The sequence below is a fragment of the Anabrus simplex genome, chromosome 9 (assembly GCF_040414725.1).
Source record: "Anabrus simplex isolate iqAnaSimp1 chromosome 9, ASM4041472v1, whole genome shotgun sequence".
Taxonomy (NCBI): Eukaryota; Metazoa; Arthropoda; class Insecta; order Orthoptera; family Tettigoniidae; genus Anabrus; species Anabrus simplex.
This window is the reverse complement of record NC_090273.1, coordinates 125,320,118-125,342,636: the sequence shown is the minus strand read 5'-3', so window position 1 is coordinate 125,342,636 and position 22,519 is coordinate 125,320,118. Positions and strand designations below refer to the sequence as shown.

At 40.0% G+C, this 22,519-nt stretch overlaps 1 protein-coding gene across 1 annotated transcript in view; it reads left to right on the top strand.

Annotated features, from left to right (window-relative positions):
- Positions 1-1,400: 1,400 nt before the first annotated feature.
- Cka (Connector of kinase to AP-1) overlaps positions 1,401-22,519 on the top strand; it is a 256,304-nt gene continuing 235,185 nt past the window's right edge. Inside the window, exons 1-3 of the mRNA XM_067153572.2 lie at positions 1,401-1,861; positions 2,137-2,240; positions 2,346-2,510. Of these exons, the coding sequence (XP_067009673.2) occupies positions 1,625-1,861; positions 2,137-2,240; positions 2,346-2,510 (506 nt within the window). The 5' untranslated portion in view covers positions 1,401-1,624. The remainder of the gene's footprint in view (positions 1,862-2,136; positions 2,241-2,345; positions 2,511-22,519) is intronic.

Below are 22,519 nucleotides of genomic sequence, written 5' to 3'. Positions count from 1 at the left end.
CATCCCTTGAATCAAAGAATGTTACCTCAGTGCGATTTCGGTAATCTAATGTAAGAAATGACTCTCATCAGTTCGTTTTGGACGTGTGGATGAAACCTGAACTGTTTGCCTTTCTTAGGATTTACTTCCTCTTTGCTAATAAAAAAGTAATTTAAGGTCTCCTTTACCGACATCTATGCCCCTATCTATCACACCCCGATGAGATGTTTGGATCTATTTGTTTGGATGATATCGTTTTCATAAACTAGTAGTCCGTATAATGTTAAGAAAAATACAGGGGCACTTTTTTATTTATAACAGGGATTGTCTCTCGTCCGTTCGCCAGCGCTGCGAGCTTGCCTCCCGCCATTTACCGTCAGATTTCATTGCTACAGGATATTATTTACATCTATAATATTTCGGTACAGCGTCTTTGTAATTCTTTCTCCAAAGATTGTTTTGAAAGAGAATTACAAGTGTTTCGTCGAAAGAAGTCATTATATCGTGCACAAAATACAATGTTTACCTCTGTTCAGATTGGCTGGTTCTTAAAGTTAACGTAAAATTAACCGCAAGAGCTTGGAGTTTGAAATCCCTTAATTTTACGGACTCGCAGTTAAGTTTACGTCGGCGCATTGCGAATGGTTCCATTAGATAAGATGGCCGCTAACTATCTGAGTTAACGTTAATTTTAAGTTTACGTTACGTTACGTTTGCATTGCATTGTGAATGAGGCTTAAGAATGCAGTCCGGCCGCGGGTTCAGTACCGCCAAGGCACCCAAGACGACACCACGCCGGATCTTCTGAAGGATTTGATCCATATTAAAAATGCTTATAGTAAAAGTTGGCAAAGATTTAGGGACCCGAGTGACCGGGTGGAATACCTGGACCTAGCCCGGGTTGTACGAAATCGATTGCTGGAAAGAAAGATTGAAAAATGGGAGGAAACTTGCCGTAATCTATTAGAAAACCAGTCAGATCATGAATTGTGTATGTTTCTGTCGCGATGACGATAAGGAATTAGACTCGGTTAAATTATGACCTGAGACTTTTTTAAACAGGTTTGCGTGTGAGGGTTTTATCATGCAGGTTGCACCAAAATGTATGAACCTTGTGACTAGCTAGTGTGTGAAATATACAGCGAGATATGTGAATATATCTCATGCATTCTTGGAAAACGTGACAACGCCCCTGAGTGACGACGCTAAACTATAATGTTGTGTCATGTTATTCATTTTGTATTATATTATCTTTTTTCGATGGCAATTGGCTCTAATCAATGAATATTAATTTATCTCTAGTGATTCATATACCCTGAAAAATTTTAAATGTTATGATTGAGTTTGAAGTTGTGATTTTCTCTTTTGTGGGAATTAATATTTTCTTGTTGGCAGCAATGTTTGTAAGTAGAAATGTTTTTCGATAGGTCGTTAGGCCTGTCTCAGGTCTGGTGTTGTTTGTACTTATTGACCTATTGATGTGATTATAAAAATATATACACTTTGAGAACATTAAAAATGTTGCATTTTAAATAAATTCGCGTTATTTGAAGACAGCATTTATGAATTCTGAGTGTGACAGTTCATAAATTTGACTTTTGTGGTGAATTAAAGCTCGCTAAGTTGATACAATGGCGGCCATGTCATGAAGATACCCAGTCAGTCTGGTGGGCCCACAATGGAAGATAGTTCTCCATCCCAAAATCACAACGGACAGCTGGGACCTTCAAGTGGTGGACTAAACGTAGGAAATAAGCAGAATGACGAAGGAGGCCAAAGAACTCAGTATTCCATACCTGGCATATTACATTTCATTCAACATGAGTGGGCAAGGTTCGAGATGGAAAGATCGCAATGGGAAGTGGATAGAGCGGAATTGCAGGTAAGTAGTGTGTTTTTGATACATTTTTGTAGTATAATGTTGACACTCGTTCCATATATTAAGTATACGGGTTCCTTCTTTCTGTATGCGAAATTGGAACACTGATTTTGTGAGGCTACAAATATAGGAGAGCCTACTCTAGGCCAGTGTATTTCATGGGTTGGATATTGAAGAGGTTCAATGAGATATGCAAACAATAATCTTATCGTTTGTCGCTTTGACAGTTATATTGACAGAAGCAAGACAGTTCAGCCTATATCCTATGCTTGTTTTAGGCTAGGATAGCTTTTCTTCAGGGAGAGAGAAAGGGCCAGGAGAATTTGAAGAATGATTTGGTTCGACGGATTAAGATGTTGGAGTATGCATTAAAGCAGGAAAGGTTAGTAGCTCAATATATTTTTTTCTTTTCTTTGTATTGGAAGAAATTTTACTGATGATTTCTTAGGATAGACTTTTGATGATATAACACTTTATTTTCATTTAGAGCGAAGTATCACAAATTGAAGTACGGAACCGAGTTGCAACAAGGTGACATGAAACCTCCAATGTTTGATGAACCAGGAGGACCTGAAGCACCAGTTGACGGAGAGGCACCTTTCACCTCAGTTAGTAATGTTAGTTGGAAGCAAAGCAGACAGCTATTGAGGCAGTGAGTATCCATTTAGAATTATTAGTGTTATCACATCTTTTTCTAAAGTACTAATATATGCTAGTAATTTACTGTCATTTCTGATTGAGAGAGACTTGGTAGAGAGAAGGGTTGATCTTCTATTTACTGTGTTTCATGATGGGTAATGTGCAAGTATTTCCTATTTCTCGTCGCTGTTGAGCTGAAGTTTTATTATCTTTTTCTTTCTAGTTCTTGTTTAACTGCATACACAGTGCTATTGTAGGGTGAAAGGGCCATACAAGAGAAGGTGGCATGTCGTAGCATGATTGTCTTTTATTGAAAGTTCTTAGATGTTCCATCTGTTACATCGCGCATTCCTATCTACGAAATGTCACTGCAAAATTTGTCACAAATGGAACATAATAATTGCTTTTACTTAAATGAAGTGAAAAATCTGCGGTAAATTAAGAAATACAGTCGTTATTAGAAAAATATGAGTACATACTTAAGGCCTGTGTACAGGACACCTTTATGTCGTATTTCGCTGCTGGTGCCGTCTTTTGTTACTTTCTTGAGGTCCAGGGCTAGCACCGAGAAATGGAAGTGCTATGTCTGTGGACTCTCATTGTCTTTGTCCATATGACTAGAGCGGCCAGTTGAAACAGCAAAATGGAGATCAATAGCTTTCACGATAAGAAAAATAGCATGATCCCTGGACCAATAAATATATTTTTGTTCAAACGAAAATAGCATGATCCCTGGACCAATAAATCACTAGTCCACAGAATTCTTCTTATGTACATGGGCCATAGCGTTTTGTCGCCTATTAAATCTTGCATATCGCGATACAATTCAGGAAATGATCGTCGTTGATGACTGAAGCATTGAGACAAAAGCAAAGAACTTCAGTGAACACAGACATCACATACGAAATTGTTGAAAGTGTAAGACAAACAAAAGACATACGTGTGTTACTGTGAGTGTAGCACAAAAGATACTTGTAAAGTGGTAAAGTAGGTGTACATAATATTCTCCAAAAATAAAATGTTTCTTAATTTACCGCAGATTTTAGACTTCAACTGTGTAAAAGCAATTATTATGTTCCATTTGTGACAAATTTTACAGTGACATTTCGTAGATAGGAATGCGCGACGTAACCGTTCCATCTTCAGTCTTAGGCCTGCAGACAGGACTCCTTTATGTTGTATTCCGCTGCTGGTGCCGTCTTTTGTTAATTTCTTGAACTCCAGGGCTAGCACCGAGGAATGGGATAATTGCTTTTACTTAACCCTTGACCAGGTGCGCCAATTTCTGTCACACTACCGGGCACGCGGTTGACTTTGTCAACCAGTTACGTTTTCAGTAGTTTACAGGCTTCCAATAGCATAAACATTTCATTTAACAGCGTTTTATCTTTTGTTTCAATGTCATTCTTCAAATAAAAATAAAAACTTGTATTAGTGATCAATATGAATGTACATCATTAGTCCAGCCCGGGAGGCACTCACGCGTAGCGACTGTCGTTTGTTTCCTCGCTCGCGGCCTACTCGGAAAGGATGTTCTCTAGCAGTGCTCAGCGCTGCCAACCTCTGTACTTAGGAACTATGCTTGCTTCGATAGCTGGTAGTAGTGGTGGTGGCGGTGATTATTAGTTTGATTCTTGTCGTGGACAAGACTATTGGTCTGGATAGTTAGGATTCTTGCCGTGGACAAGACCATTGGTTTGGACGGTTAGAAGCCGCGAAGCGGCGTTAGGCCCCTAGTTTCGTGAAGAAAGACGATTGGTCTGGACAGTTAGGATTCTTGCCGTGGAGAAAACCATTGGTCTGGATAGTTAGGATTCTTGCCGTGGACAAGACTATTGGTCTGGATAGTTAGGATTCTTGCCGTGGACAAGACCATTGGTCTGGACGGTTAGAAGCCGCGAAGCGGCGTTAGGCCCCTAGTTTCGTGAGGAAAGACGATTGGTCTGGACAGTTAGGATTCTTGCCGTGGAGAAAACCATTGGTCTGGATAGTTAGGATTCTTGCCGTGGACAAGACCATTGGTCTGGTCGGTTAGAAGCCGCGAAGCGGCGTTAGGCCCCGAGTTTCCTGAGCGCGGCCCTAGCCCTCTAGTTTCGTGGACTGGGACGACGACACATTCACTTGCGCTTTTATTGTGCTGCGGTTGGTAACGCATTATGATGAAGTTCCTTCTCGGGAAGGAGATCACATGCCAGTTTACATTGACCAATAGGAATACAAGAAGCTACTTGAGAAATGAATATGGTGTGTAATAATCTTCATTAGGTTATAAAAGTAAATGTAGTTTTTGGGTCGGGTTGGTGGGTTCCTGGACATCGCAATGAACACATCTCTCCTCTCGGACGTTCTCCAAGTAAGATTGCATTAATTTCCACTCACTTATAACATTACAAATGTAGTGCCTCCCGGGCTGGATTAATACCGAATGTACTTAAAATGGATAATCATGAGCACGTGAACTAATTCTGATATGGAAATGAATTCTGCGCCTATTTAAAAATGAGTTAAGCAGTAGATACATAATTAAATTAAAATAATGGTCTTATTTTAATATTTGCACAGTTATACAATGAAATGATCAGATATGATAGCCAAAAATGACTGGATAAAAATAAACTTTGTTACCATGTCCAAGAAATCTTTCACACCTTATCCCCCGAGCAATGCCATAATTTCACTGCGGTTCGCAAATTTAGCATCACCCTTAGGGCTGTAATTCACTTCCTCCCGCTTCCTAGAAATGTACAAATTAGTCCAGTATATTAGTTCATCAGCCATCTCAGCGTATATCAACTGCATGAAACAGTCAATTGCTGTTGATACCTTCCTTGCCTCCCCTTCCGGTCCTGGCAGTATTTTTACAATATTCCTTGCTTTTATCCTCGAGTAAGTTTTGTTAAGTCTGTCGTGGACCACATTGTTCCTCCATCACTCACTTTCGTTATCGTCTTCTCACTGATCCAATACATTTATAATTTCCTCCCCCCAATTCAAAAAAATCCGAAGCAGAGTCCTCTATTTCATCGGACAACTGGCTCAAAATGTCAGGTATGTCTTCATCATTGACAAAATGAGACCTAAAATAGAAATATACTACATGTAAAATTGATAAAAAGAGGTTTTTATGAAGTGGTGAATATAAAATTATCATCCTTGCGTACACTGCGGAAAGAAGCCGAGCAAGTGTAAAATATGTTGAAGTACGCTCTCAGGACAGAGGCGAAGAATACAACATACAACTGTACGCTTCGACGAAGAGGATACCGTGATGGTCATCTTCTGTGTACTCGGGAGAATAGCAAGACAAATGTCAAACAGACAGACGTTTGCATGCAGTAGTGATTTGATAACTCATCACGTAACACATAGTGGAAGGAGGATATGCACTTGCAATGTATGTCAGGAGAATTTCAACGGAGGATAAGGTCAAGAAATTACAAGAAACGTCTACAACATTCGGAGAAGAAGCTATGCAAGAACGAAGAGTGCAAGTTAACGCTTTTACCTAGAAACAACCTGAACCCTCCCTGGGATAAAAGTGTACACGTGTCATTAATGCAACAGTGCGTTTTCGCGAATTGTTGTTCCAGAAAAACACAATTGCATTCACTCGGGGGTGAGACTACACAAGTGTACAATATGCGGTAATATGTTATCATGAAAAACTACAGATTAACCAATATAATAATGCTCTTCAGGACCTGCTCACCTGATGAGCTAAACTGAGCACTGTCCCTGCATTGCAGGAGGCCATAGCCCTTAGGGGATTCATACGGCTAATTTATTTACATGTAATTACGCCTGACTTTCCCTGATTACCCGAAAAGTACAGAGGAAAGGAAATTTTAAGAAATAAATTTAACTTACATCATCAGGCGCGCGTTTGACTTTGTCTATTTAAATCTAAGAATTTCATTTTTGTCCGTATTGAACTGAGAATGGAAGATAGGAAACTTAAAAGGGTCCACCACAAAGGATACACCACAAATACTGGCACAGTCAACCTCCAAACTCTCAGAAAACGTATTCCTTAATACCAATTTTATATTCTTGTCGAGCTGAATACGGGACCTGTGAAGATTACAAGATTATTTTGTGCATCTACAGAATGGTGGTGGTAATGAAGCTATGTAATATAGAGAGAGACTTTCAAAAGGTGGTTAAATGAAGAAGTTATATCTTGTTCAAGATCATGCTTTCACGTCTCTGCACAATATTTAAAATGCAATTTACCGTTGGTCTTTATAGCTATTGTTGAGAGTGAAGGAGAATTTCCTGTTGTGTATGTTTATCAGGAACTCAAGGGAGACTTCATTAGTTAGTCGGAACATAGAAAAAATGATGAACTCTTCTCAGAAGAACTCTTAAGGTTTCACTTTACTTTTTCCTGCCTGCTGGCTCTTCAGAAGTGTGTGCGCGTGCGTTTTGTATTCAGGAATCATTCAAGGCGAATATTTTCGCACTGCAAGATGTGTGGTTAAGGTTATTTTTAATATTTATAACTTTTGCTTTCTCAACGATTCATTTGTTTCTATATTCGTCCCTGTTTTTATCTCCTCGTAAGATGTGTATTGTTTAATGTAACGCCTTGTGTAATATAAATGTCTTCATGCTAGCCTATTTCCCACATTTTGGCTGAAGATGACGCCAAACAGCGTCGAAACTAGTTCCAAGTGTAAATATATGTTGTAAATAAACTATAACATTTATGTATTGAAAAGGTGGACCCTTTTAAGTTTCCTATCTTCCATTTGACCAGCTTCGGGTTCCAAGATTTTGCTCAAAATAATTATTCGCGTATCGCTACCACTGTTGTCGAAATTCGACTGAACTGAAGGTCAAGAGTGAGAGCAAAGGTATTAGTTGCGCGGTGGTGAAAGACTGACAGTTCTAGGAATTACGGCGTAAAATAGAGCGCTGGTTGACAAAAACCACCAAAGCACCCGGTCTAGGGTTAAATGAAGTGAAAAATCTGCGGTAAATTAAGAAATACCGTCGTTATTAGAGAAATACATAAGGCTTGTTGACAGGACTCCTTTATGTCGTATTCTGCTGCTGGTGCCGTCTTTTGTTAATTTCTTGAGGTCCAGGGCTAGCACCGAGGAATGGGAGTGCTATGTCTGTGGATTCTCATTATCTTTGTCCATATGTCCAGAGTGGCCAGTTCAAACAGCAAAATGGAGGTCAACAGCATTCACAATGTTATTTTGTTCTTCAATGAGGCAAATGACCATGTTATGGTGATATGGCTGGAACTCTACGGAAAAACAACTAAGGACGCATTCAACAACTTGGTGCTGCACATTACAGAGAAATATCGCAGGTACCACAAAAATGATTTTTGTTGAAAGAAAAATAGCATGATCCTTGGACCAATAAATATTTTTTAATTTTTGTTCGAATGAAAATAGCGTGATCCCTGGACCAATAAATCACTAGTCCACAGAATTCTTCTTATGTACATTGGCCATAACTTTTTGTTGCCTATTAAATCTTGCATATCGTGATACAATTCAGGAAATGATCGTCATTGCCGAATGAAGCAATGAAACGAAAGCAAAGAACTTCAGTGAACACAGACATCACATACGAAATTGTTGAAAGTGTAAGACAAACAAAAGACATACGTGTGTTACTGTGAGCGTAGCACCAAAGATACTTGTAAAGTAGTAAAGTAGGTGTACATAATATTCTCCAAAAATAAAATATTTCTTAATTTACCGCAGATTTTAGACTTCAACTGTGTAAAAGCAGTTATGTTCCATTTGTGACAAATTTTACAGTGACATTTCATAGATAGGAATGCGCGACTGGTGCCAACTGCACAGTACTGGAACCATGGTTATTGTACTGCCTTTATTTATTTGTCTGTGCACTTCTAGGCTAGTGACTGTAAATGATTTGTCTAACAGATTGGTCATTGGCCCACATTGTTTTGGATCCACGATACATATGATAGAACTGTTTCTGTTGGGATTGTTTAGCATGGTAAAGTTGGCTGTTATGTCTAACTGCATTGAATTCTGGGAGTGAAGTCACGCTTCATGAAATTCATCCAGTGATTGTGGGTGTTAGAGTAGAAGGTTGTGGTAATAGTGGAAGAAATCTGTGTTTGGTTATAAAAGTAAGTTTCATTTGGGGGGTGTGGGCTGGTCGAATTATAATATTGGTATTGAACACATCTCTTCTCCTCAGGTATTTTAAGGCAGCATTCATATATTTCATCTCACTGAATAATGTGTTACATGCCAATCCTTTCATCTTAGAGCACTACCACATTTACGTATGTTACAAGTATGTTAAATTGATAAGACTAAAGTTGTCATTGGGGACTCAAATTTCGAGATGTTTGTTCCGTGGAAAGATATAATTCCTCCTGATAGAGTGATCGTTAAGTAAATTTCTATACTGTCATTAGTTATTTATCATGCCGTAGTATTGAGGAATGATCCTACAAAATTTGGAGAGTTTTAACATTGCACTTTTGGAATTATAATGCTCTTATTGTACTGTCAACAATGTGCTTACTGCTCAGCTAATTGCCTTCCGGGCCGGGCTGAAGTGGCTCATACGGTTAAGGCGCTAGCCTTCTGACCCCAACTTGGCAGGTTCGATCCTGGCTCAGTCCGGTGGTATTTGAAGGTGCTCAAATATGTCAGCCTCGTGTCGGTAGATTTACAGGCACGTAAAAGAACTCCTGCGGGACTAAATTCCGGCACCTCGGCGTCTCCGAAAACCATAAAAGAGTAGTTAGTGGGACGTAAAACAAATAACATTATTATTATTATTATTATTATTATTATTATTATTATTATTATTATTATTATTATTATTATTATTAATATTATTATTATTATTATTAATTGCCTTCCGAATTTTATTCTCTTCTTCTCTATTAAGTAGCTGGCAGATCAAATAATTTATTAGTCTATTTCACTTTGAAATAGTAGGTAATACACATTATTTTATTTATTTTATCAAACTGTGTGGCCTTGAAGTTGAATAATCTCAACACATTAGTGTTTGTGAAATTTTATGTTTGTGTCTTAAATAGATCATAATGGTTTTAAGGTAAAACAAGCGTAAATTTGGGTGATCATTTCGTTGCACACACGGCTTTCTTTACTGGCTGTGATTTTTAACTTTAAGTCCAGGCTTAATATAAATGAATGTTGAGTATTTTGCCTGTGAAGTCTGAATTTGTTTGACCATTTATTCTTCAAACGAATAGGCTATTATCTTCTAGTGTTACATAACGCCGACTGTTGGTGGGGTTATGCACAGCTGTCTATTTTAGTGGTGATGTTGATGGTGGTGGAGGGTGGGGGAGTTTCCCCATTTACTTCAAAAACCGGTAAACCACAGCTGAGTGGAAGGATACTGTTCAAAGCTTAAACACTATGCAAGCACGATGGGAGTAATGACCTTTAAATTACTCCCCTCGAATTGCTCGTAAAAACTGCCCTGGCTTACATCACATTCGCACAGGTGTGCCACATGCGCTGTCTACAGAAGGAAAAGGGATAGTGTGACATCGTAGGGACGTCACAAACATTTTCTTGTCCACGGTGAAATGTTAAAAGAATTAAATTCATCACGTATGCGCAGTAGCGAAAATTCAGACCTCGTGTTCGGATATTAACACCCTGTTTCTAACATCCTATGACGTCACGTATGATGTAATCACTCCTCGGTTACTTGCTAAACATGGTTGCCACTTGCTCTCCTAATCATATATAGTGTACTGTTCAATGTTCGATATGGCTGGTGATTGTACAAAAACACAATATTTTCGCACCTCTGGCTGTTCCTTGTACCATAATGAATATATCTAATAGCATTTCATGGCGCCTACAAGTGAATTGGCTATGGTTTGCTTCTTTAATAACCAATCTCGGTTTAGTTATGATAAATGGTATTCAAATCCAAAACTGAAAGCTACTGTGTTGTAGCCTATTCCCTAACACAGTTAAAATAGACCAGGATTACTTGTTAGTCACATGGCATAAATGCACTAAAAAAGTTATGCTTTTAAATCTACCGTAGGCCTATGTTAAAAGATTAGAATATACTCTGATCAGCCAAAACATTATGACCACCTATCTACTAAAGATATAAAATAAACCCATCCAGGCAATAGCAGCGTCACCTAACGAGGAATGACTGCCAGTCAGACACGCATGGTGCATGTAGTATCAGTGAGCGTGCTGTCCATGTATAGAATGGATAAGGCGCGCAATCTGAGTTTGACCGAGGGAAGATTGTGATGGCCCAGAGGCTCGGCACAAGCGCTTCGGGAGCTGCACGACTTGTCGGGTGTTCGAAGAGTACTGTGATGTCTCTTCAACAAGTGGTGAAACTAAGGTGAAACAACGTTGAGGGGTTGGGCGGCCACCCTTCATTACAGATGTCAGATGTCGTAGGCTGGGCAGACTGGTAAAACGAGACAGGCGGCGAACTGTGGTAGAGCTAACATCAGACTTTAATGCTGGGCAGAATACGAGTGTGTCTGAACACACAGTGCACCGAACACTCCTAGGGATGAACCTCCGCAGCCGACGACCCGTTCATATGCCAATGTTACCACGACATCGGCAACTATGACTGAAATAGGCATGTGACCATTGTCACTGGACATTGGCATAGTGGCAGAGCGTTGCATGGTGTGATGAATCCCGATACCTCCTGCATTATACCGATGGTAGAGTGCGAATCAGTCGTCATCCAGAAGAACAGCTCGACACCTGTACTGCGGGACGCAGACAAGCTGATTGCAGCTCAATTATGCTCTGCGGAACATTCACGTGGGCATCCATGTTTCCAATGGCGCTTGTGCAAGACACCACGATGGCCGAAAAGTGTCGTACACTGGTTGCAGACCACGTACACTCCTTCATGATGATCATGTTTCCGAACGGTAGTGGCATTTTTCAACAAGATAATGCGCCATGTCACAAGACCAGGAGTGTGATGGAGTGGTTTGAGGAACACAGTGGCGAGTTGCAATTGAAGTGCTGGCCCCCCAACTCACCGGATCTTAACCCGATCGAACAGATCTGGGATGTGATTGAATGTGGAGTCAGAACTCATCGCCCAGAATTTACGGGAATTAGGTGACTTGTGTGTGCAGATGTGATGCCAACTCCCTCCAGCGACGTACCAAGGCCTCATTGCTTCCATGCCAAGAACCGTCACTGCTGTTATCTGTGACAAAGGTGGACATACCAGCTATTACGTAAGTGATCATAATGTTCTGGCTGATAAGTGTATATGCAGTGGTGGTTATTGTTACAGCAACAATTGTGATTGGACTTCCAAATAATAATCTATATGTTAATTGTCCTTGTGTTTGCTGTAGGATTTTTTAGAAACCTCAAAGTACTGGAATTTTTGTTTTGAAAAGGAGTTCAACATTGCTGTAAGTCAGGTGTGCAGAAATTCTCTGAATTGAGGAGCCAGCTCAAAAATTTAGGAGCCAGCAAGAATCTCGCCAAAAATAAATGCAAACTCGTGTCCTCGTTCCGAGGTGGTGCAGCTCTTTTCAGGCGCACCCCCGTTGGAGGTGAGCTGCACGTACCATTTTAACCACTTACCAGCCCTCCTGCCATTAAATTTCTGGCAGTACCGGGAATCGAACCTGGCCCCCCGAGGACGGCAGCTAATAACATTAACCGTTACGCTACGGAGGCGGACAGAATCTCACCAACCTGATATCTATAAATAATAGAGTTGCGCTTCTTAGCATTGACCTCGGTATTATTGCTTCTTATCTTCATTTATAAAAACTTGAATAATAACAAAGTATATGTTAGAGCCACTAAAATGTAACACAGTACCACAGATTCATTGTACTTTTGATAATATGTGGGTATGAAGTAATTAGTTCTCAATTTTTCCACCAAAGACTGTAAGAGATGAAGACCAACTGTGTTATGCATGTCGACTATCCTCTATAGTTTGTTCTAAGTCTCTTGTTCATGGATATACATCGATGGTCCTATGTGGAGAAAAATATATCCTCTTTGGTCTCACAGTTATTTATTCTCGAGAAGATCGTACAGTGGTTTTAAGCTTGTTCAGTGACATATGTCATGGGACTTTTGTTGCATATTTTTGGGTAGGAGAAGAAAGAAAGTATGAAAAATCATTTTAAAAAAATTGTGGGGGCCAAAACTTAGGCGCCAGTTGCAAAAACACAGTCGCTACAGCAACCTAGCGCTCAGGATTTCTGCACCCCTGCTGTAAGTTCACTGACATAGGTCTTGTATATCTTAAGCACTCGTGAATGCCAATTTTTCATTAGTTTTCAGGGTTTTTTAATTAATTATTTTACTTGATGTATCAAAACTATAGGTGCTCCTTTCCACACAGCCAACATTGACTCATAATGTGCAGAATTATATCTGGCATTCATCCCCTGTATTCATCAAACCAATCCCATTTCAGTTTCAGTAAGGCTGATTGGGAGGAGTTCAAACTGAGCTGAACTCAACTGTTGAAAGTAACCCCACCAACTGTGAAGGATACAAAGACTTCACTACTGTCTTAAAAAAGACAATTCCTACGGGCACATGAAGAATGTATATTCCAGGACTAACTAAGGAGGAAGAATTACTACTAAAAGATCTCCATGCTACCTACTGCATAAATCCTTTCTCTGAAGCGGTTACTGTGAGCTCTGTGAGAAGTAAAATGGCAGAAGACTATCTCTAAGATCAATATGTCAAAGAGTAGCCGGAAAGCATAGACAACATTTCACTGCTTGTCTGGCATTAAACAACACATGTATTATCTGAGCACTTTTTAGCGATAGATTTGTGTACGGGTTTGAGGAGTAAGGAGGGAGCACTCCCGGTTCCGTTAGTACTGCCAACTGAATGGGAATGAAATCTGAATTGAATTGATAATATGATCGATCAATATGAATTTTCTAAACCTTTGTTACCTTAAGCCAAGAACTGTGTCACACACACATTATATAACATTTCTCAATGCGAATCTTATTCCTAGAGTAAATTCTATAGTTTGGCTTTGCTGTGTAAATAACAACAGTACTAGTACGTAAAGTGTACGCTAGATGTCGCACAGCGATGCATAAGCGATTCATAGTTTGTGTGTCAAAGATTGCCAGTATGAATCTCAAAGATTGCCGAGGTCGACCGATTCAGCACTAGGTTGTAAATCTATCGCTAAACAGTGCGCAGATAATAGGCCACTATAATGTTACTCTAGATGAAGTGGTTCGTCAAGCAATCATGAACAGGAAGCCTGATAAATCCATGCAGAAAAGACTCCCTACCAAGCGAGTTGGCTCTCCAATTAGGGTTTCACATCTGTGACCCTGTATTCAAGAGGTGGTTGGTTTGAATCCCACTATCGGCAGCCCTGAAGATGGTTTTCTGTGGTTTCCTATTTTCATATCAGACAAATGGTGGGGCTGTACCGTAATTAAGGCCAAGGCCGCTGCCTTTCCTATCTGGAAGTTGATGTATTAGTGCGACTTAAACCATCAATTTATAAAAACCCCCACGTCTCGCCTAGCCAGTAGCTGTTCAACCTTCTTGTCTGGATACATCATTTACACCTGAGGAAGTAAAAAGCACTATCCAAAAGCTTAAAGTAGGAAAGTCTGCAGGTTTAGATGATAGAAATAAACAAATCAAGATATTTGGTGCAAAGACGTGGGAATGGTTAACTAATTTTTTCAGTTGGTGTGTTTGTTTTGAGTTAACCCCCTCAGAACTGGCTTAAGGCAGAAGTGGTTACTTCAAAATAAGGCAAGATGACTTGAACTTCTGGCCTTGCTCTCTTTTCTTGTTGCTAGGGGCTTTACGTCGCACCGACACAGATAGGTCTTATGGCGACGATGGGATAGGAAAGGCCTAGGAGTTGGAAGGAAGCGGCCGTGGCCTTAATTAAGGTACAGCCCCAGCATTTGCCTGGTGTGAAAATGGGAAACCACGGAAAACCATTTTCAGGGCTGCCGATAGTGGGATTCGAACCTACTATCTCCCGGATGCAAGCTCACAGCCGCGCGCCTCTACGCGCACGGCCAACTCGCCCGGTGCCTTGCTCTCTGAGTCACCTTTTAAACTGTTTGAATGCCTTATACTTCACAATGATTTCTCTTGTAGGCTGTAAGCTGATTAATCAACAGGCTGGCTTCAGATCAGGATGATTGTGCACAGATGAAATGCTGAACCATACTCAGTATTTTGAGGATGGTTTTCAGATGCGCCTTGTAACTTATGCTGTTTTCATTGATCTGACTGTTGCTTGCTGTATGATTAAAACCACAGATTTCTCGTGTACAAGCTGTTTAAAATGGTGGAAGACTTCAAACTTACAAGAGTTATTCAATGTTTGTTACTGAACAGAAGGTTCAAAGTGACACTCGTTGGAGGAACCAGAAAAATGATGTCCCACAGGGTAGGTACACTAATGATCAACATATTGAACTGAATAACAGGCATTTCCTATTTGCTGATGATCTTGGTGTTGACACTCGATCTGTATCGTTTTGAGAAGTAGAATCCAAGCTGCCTCAATGAATTGACCTTAAGTCAAACCATCTATGTCGCCAGCTGCTACTTGTTTCTGAGAATACGGTTTTCTTTTGCAATTCTTCTTAAAGTCTGTTGGCTCTGTGGAGATGTCGCTGATGACTGATCAAGCCAATCTTCACATGAAGCAAGCGACCACACAGGGCACCTCTAAAGGTGGGTTGAGGGCACAGTTGGATCTGATATGGTTTACGCTTTTCAGGGGTTTCTATTTCTTGTCTGTGACGTGCCTGCTCTAAACAGTGAGACACTTTCTGCAATAGCTTTGCGTCAAAGAATATGGTTTTGTGCAGTTGTTGCCCAGGTATTAGCGTTTACACTGCTCGGCAAAAAACGTTAAACACCCAAAACGAGTGTTCCAATATTATCCTCTTATGGCATACATGCATACCATTGATGTTTGAGTAAATGATTAGATTTACAAGGATCTGTAATATGTAGAACGCCCACCAGATTGCATTCGTGATGGCACCGTCCTGTTGTTAAGTTGTTACCAGTCCACTGCCGTGAGTCACACATTTAAGCAAGACATGCAGAGAGGACTACGTACAGTATGAAGCAGGCACGTTAAACAGCCTATCCACCAATTGACAGCATTTAACAGTGGCCACGTTGTGGGACTGCATGAGGCTAGTTGGTCGTATCGTCCAATTACCAAGCACGTGGGCCATTCAGATTTCACAGTGGCCCGATGTTGGACTCAGTGGGTACGTGAGGGCATCCAATCACGTTGTGCAAGTTCGGGTCAATCAAGAAACACCACACCAAGGGAGAACCGTCGTATGGTGCGCCAAGCATTGCGGGATCCTGCAACTTTGGCACCCGCCATCCGCGAACATGTACTGAAGACTCTACAACATCCTGTGAGTTCCCACATAGTGTCTCGACGACTCGCATTTGCCGGATTGGGGCCCTATGCCCCATGTGTTGGTTGCCATTGACACCAGAATACGAACGCCTGCGTTTGGAGTGGTGCCTTGCGAGGAGGCATGGGCAGAGGATGACTGGTGTCGCATCATGTGCAGTGATGAGTCCCGCTTCTCCATAACCTCTGATGACCATCGTGTGTGAGTTTGGTGGTGCAGAGGGCAGAACCTGCGCATATTGTGGAAAGACACACAGGCATAATCTCTGGCATCATGGTGTGGGGAGGCATAAGATATGCATTCAGGTTACCTCTAATAGTACTTCGGCAGACTTTGATGGCACAGCAGTACGTCACAGACGTTCTGCGTCCGCACATCCCACCTCTTATGGCATGGCACAGTGTTCCAACACACAGCACGTGTGTCTGTGGACTGCGTAGAGCATGTTGAGGTCCTCTCGTGGCCTGCAAGATCATCGAACCTTGTTGAACATGTGTGGGATGACATTGGAAGGGGACTCCGTCCCAGTCCCAACCTGCGGGATCTGGAAGAGCAGCTACAACAACTGTGGACGAACTTGCCTGAGGAGAGGATTCAAAGGCTCTTTGACACTATTCCGAACCGAAAAGGGCATGCATGCGGTGGGGGTGTGCGACACCCTACTGAACTGGTGCCAACATTCCACCTGTAATTGTCAGCAGCTTTGTCTCTTTCATCCCATATTGTAATCAGTTTAATAAAGGTACATGGTCATTCAGCATATGTAGTTTCTCACTTTCAATCACTCCTTCTGGTTGCTTAACTTTTTTTGTCAGGCAGTGTATGTTGGTGCTATTCAGTTTTCTTAAGCTGGTCTTCATAATTTCAAAGGAGCGCCTTGAGGCCTTTTGCCACGACCATTCTCACTGTAGAGAGGTTGTTTAGGGTTTGCTATGATTCATACGCTGGATGTGACCAACACATCTAAGCCATGTAATCATGCTGCAAACCACAAACTTAATATCAGTTGGGAAGGAAGGCAACTTGAGTTCACCCCTGTTGTCAAATTTCTGGGCGTTCAGCATGATTGATCTCTTACTTTTCGAGCACATTGTCATTCTATCAGAATGGAGGTCAGAGCCAGGAATATTTTACTGCGTATGTCATTACAGCCAAGCTGGGGAGCACACGCAGCAACTGTACAAACTACAGCCTTGATAAGTCCCTTCTCTACAGTCGAGTATGCTTGGTCTGCTTGGATCAACTCTGTCCATTCCAAGAAAGTGGATATTGCTTTGAACAATGTGTGCCATGCAGTTTTTGGCTGCTTTAAACCAACAAACGTCAGAAAGCTATCCTTACCTGTGGCATAGCTCCACCTTCAATCCGGTGGCAAGTAGCAGCTGCAACTGAGAAGCTCAAGCAAGAGTTGGACAACAGCCATCCTCTCTATGGTCATAAAATCGTATTCAAGTCACAGAGGAGTTTCATTACTAACACCTGGGCAGCTCCAGCCATAAGTACCAGGCATTCTCAGGAATCAATACTGGTGGAAACAGTCCACACTATCAGCCTGCAATTGACCAACAGAAGGAACTCCAGCACATACTTTGCAATCTTGGCGTGTCTGGAAGATCCTTCATAGGATAAGAACTGGGATGGCTAGAACCAATTCTACACTTAAGAGATGGGGAACACACAGAATGCTGATTGTGACTGTGGTGGATTTCAAGATCTTGATTATGTATTTCGCCGTCAATACTGCCCTATGGAAACTCAACTTGAAGACTTCATTACAGTTAGTGATAAATACTGGAGGGCTTTCAATGGAAGCCATTGTTGTAATTCGCATGACTAGGGGTTTTGGAGATCATTAAGCTCTTGTGAAGTTGATGACCTTGATGCTTGGCCCCTTTAAATGGCTAATATTATCAGCAATATGAGCCTTACAAATCCTGCTGTATTTTCTGGCCAATTGTTCTCATCCAGGCAATGAAAAGTTCAAGATATTTCTGCTCTTGTTTGTAAACATAAAAAAGGGCGTATCAAAATTGACGTTAAACAAGAACCGACAGCTGTGAAATTACACTCAGGGAAGTAGAAATAATGGTATATTACTTACAAGGGGTTGAATTATACCTGAAATGGTAAAACATACTGGGAAGGCAGAGATAAAATGGCTTCATAGAGTAATGGGATTGGCATGGTATCTTAAGGTACCTTCTGATTGGACAGAAATAGTAATTTCACTTATCTATAACCAAGGGAACAGGAAGGAGTGCAACGGGTATCAAGATATTTATTGATCAGAATAGCAGGCAAAGTGCTCACCTCACAGGTAAAAGAGTCGAGTGCGTGGTCACTGATTAAATTTCACCTGGTTCTCATTATGGCGGAAACTTGTTACAGAAACAAGATTTTTGTGTACTGCTTCATCATTCCTAACTTAGCCTTCATCTCCTCATTCTGAGTACCCTCCTACCATTGTTCCCACCTGTATGCACGAGCAATCAGTCGTTGGGTTATGTTGATTGCAGAAGTTGAAATTTCCAACAATTTCGCCTGATTCTCATTATATCAGAAACTTATTATAGAAACAGGATTTAAATTAATTTTTACCCTACCAAGCTCAGTAGCTGCAGTTGCTTAAGTGCGGCCAGTATCCAGTATTCGGGAGATAGTAGGTTTGAACCCCACTGTCAGCAACCCTGAAAATGGTTTTCTGCCCATTTGCTGTACCTTAATTAAGGCCATGGCCGCTTCCTTCCCACTCCTAGCCCTTCCCTGTCCCATTGTCGCCATAAGACTTATCTGTGTCGGTGCGACGTAAAGCAAGTAGCAAAAGGAAAATTTAACCCCCCACTAATTAAGTCATTCTTAATATGATTGCCAAATCTCTGTGGTTTACATCTGCTACCCAATCTTTCTTTTTTAATTCCTCATACATATTTACTACAGCGTTCTGAAGTGAGCATTGTGAAGCAGATGACTTCGCTTTCCTTTTCCAAGGAATTTTTGCTGATTTTTCCTGCTTCTTGGACATTGTAACTAAAATCTACATAGGAACTGGATGAAATAAGACCATTGTCACAAAACTCCGCTAGGGACTAAAATTCCATGGCAAGGCCTATGCACAAGGAATGACAACAGGTATTGAGAGCTTGGTGCACATAATTCAAAACTTTCAGTACCAAATTTTGAGCCTTTCAGAGGTGTATACTGAACAAACTATAGCCATCCTTTCTATAGAGTTAGGCACTTGCCAGTTGCAGTGTTTTACTTCTGCAAATAGAAAAACTTAAATTTTTAATATAGATTCTGTACTATTGGAAATACTTTGAGGAGTTTAAGCAGTGAAGCCAACCTCTCAGCCACTAATTATGGTACTAAATTATGGTATTTTATGGTATGATAAAAATACACTTTCTATGCTGAACAATATTTGATTTCCTTTTTATCCATTTTATGATGCCATTATTGTAATTATGAAGAACCAGTACAAGATTAAATATTATTTAACATTAACATGTTTTCTGAATATTTTCTGAACTGAATGTAGACATATTCTTATGTATGAAAACATCTAAATGTCACATCTATATATGATACATGGTCTATGTAACATCAAAAGAGAAATCATGATACCAAACTCAATAGGTGCAGTCGCTTAAGTGCGGCCAGTATCCAGTATTCGAGAGATAGTGGGTTTGAATCCCACTGTCGGCGGTCCTGAAGAAGGTTTTCCGTGGTTTTTCCATTTCCTCACCAGATAAATGCTGGGACTGTACCTTAATTAATGCTACGGCCGCTTCCTTCCCAATCGTAGCCCTTTCCTGTCCCATTGTCTCCATAAGACCTGTCTGTGTTGGTGCGACATAAAAGGAACTTGTAAAAAAAGAAAAGAAAATCTTTTCAGTTTTAAATTTGCTAGAAAAGTCATAAAGTGAGTTGTTGTACACTACATTTAGCATTGTGCTAGTGGGTTTATAAAATTTCCACAAGACTCATTTGCTGCCTACACACACTCTCGTGAAAGAATTGCACTGCTCGCATTTTTATGATCAGCCTATTTTGCATCTTAGTTTTCACTAAAATCACTACACTAACAGTCTGCATTTGAAAGAGGAGTGGACAGGGTTGATTGGCAAACATTGCTACATTCTTCTATTTCATTTCTGTTGAATCACAGATTTGGTCCTCCTGTGAATGACATTCTAAATTAATAAACATACTCATAACTATGAACTCGCATTACTTCAGCTTATTATGCTTGCTTACATCGTGTCAGAGCGCTGCATTCTCCATCTCTTCTGATGTGTCGTCTGACAATGTTTTGAGTGGAAGATGTTTTCATTCATTACTTGCATATATTCAGGTCTTGTACCAGCTATCAGATCTGCAAGATGAAACAGTCTTTTCTGGGGCTCAAAGATGAATACTACAATTGGATTACAAGTCAATTATCTTCATAATTACTTCATCACTCATTATCAGAAAGTCTTGGACCCTTATCCTGAAGTCTTGTAACATCTGTCCTTGCAGCTATTTGTGGTGATTGAATTTCTTTTTTACTCCTATGCCAAGGCAGACAAAATTAATTTAGTTTTTAGGTTGGATTCTATCATTAGTAGCAACATACTAGTTAAGACTCTTTGAAGATTTCCATTTTCAGCATTAGAGTGGTTATGATGATCTTAAAATATGTGTTCATTAATGCAAATTTTTGGGGAGCACATTAAAAAACAAATAGTACATGTAGGCAGATGAATCTTGAAGTGACACATTGATTTCTTCAGTGGCTACTGTGCGCTCAGAGAGCTATTTATCGTTGCAATAAAACTTCAAAGTTTCACATTGCTTCAGAATCATGTCCACAACTTCAAACAGTACAAACCATTTTGTCTGTGCTGTCTTAGTATATTATGTTTTTGAAATTGTACACTCTCATTTTACTGTTTTGAACAATGTTTCATAAAATGAACAATACCCATTAAACAGAAAAGTCCCTAATACAATGTATATTTCATATACTGTGCTCTGTGTCCAGCTCCTTGAGGATTGAAATGTGAATAGATTGCCATGAGAGTTTCACTACTCTGCTTAACTTTTTTTCCCCTTATGATCAGATCAACTAATTCTTTATCAAAAAATAACTCAAAGTATGCTGTTGAAATTTTTAGCACCGCTGCTGTATCCATATTCACCACTAAATACTTCCTCCTGCCCTGCATTGTTGTCTATAGGCTCTTATTCAGACTCCCGATGAACTAGTTTTCTCCTAATCATAATTTATAACAGTATGTGCTTCTGCCTGGTTATCAGTTTTTTCATTCTCATTGCTACTAGAAGTACTAACAATACCACTCTATTTACCATCTGATTTAATAAAAATTTCATTCAAACTGTGACCTGCTATACTCCTGCGCTGCACAGTGTCACATCTCAGATTGAGAGAGAGCCAAGTAGTTGCGATTCATAAGAGGTTTCAAGGTGTTGAAAGCATGTAGGGAATCTCCCACATAAAGTCAATTTATATATTGATTGAAAGGTACAAAATCACTTCATGTAAATTTTAAAATTCAAGTAGTACTTACAGTTCCACTAGAAAGCTAAAGTAATGTGTCTTCCAGTGGTAATAGCAGAGATTTTGTGAAATTCAATATAAACAAACCAAGCACTATGGACGTGATCCAGTGAGTAATTATATCTGGTTCAGTATGCTATCAGTATATATATATATATATATATATATATATATATAACCCCTTGACGCCAACCTCCATAAGTCATACAGAGTCCCTCGTTCTTCACATGCTACCGACCTCTATGCATGGTATAAATATTTGTATGCCTGCATTTATTTCGTTCTAGCTTGTAAAACTTTCATATCGTCAAGTTGGGAGTGGCATAAATATATATATATCATGCAGCGAGCCACACTTGCGCCATAATGTGGAAAAAAAATTAAAATGGATGTACTCGTTGAAAGAGATCAAACTATTTCAGTCATCTCTGTAAACAGAAATGAAAACACTGATATGGGCTCATTCATAGATAGAAGGAAGAATTCTTCACCTTCAATGATATGCCACTCCTAACTTGACGATAAGGAAGTTTTACAAGCTAGAACGAAATAAATGCAGGCATACAAATATCTATACCATGCATAGAGGTCGGTAGCATGTGAAGAACGAGGGACTCTGTATGACTTATGGAGGTTGGCGTCAAGGGGTTAACCCTTTTAGTACCAGCTTCTTTACTGCCATGTTTGCCAAGATTGGCAGAGAGAAAATGCCTATTATGCTGCACCGAAGAAAATAGCATATCCTATCCTCACTTTTCAAGATATTTCATTGTAGTTTACATTTTCTTGCAGCAAGTGATCTCTCCCTCCATTCATTATATTAACATCACGAAAATTATTCATAGTGCCCAGTAAAAGAATTCAATTTTTTCATGCAATTTAATAAAAAAATTCAAGTTCAAATTTGGATCTCTATATATCCTAGTATTTTGATTGTACTCACCTCAATTTGTTATTCCTGTGCACACTGACACATGTTTACTAATTTACAAAATATAATTGTTTTAAGATGGATTTCCTTCCAAAAAAC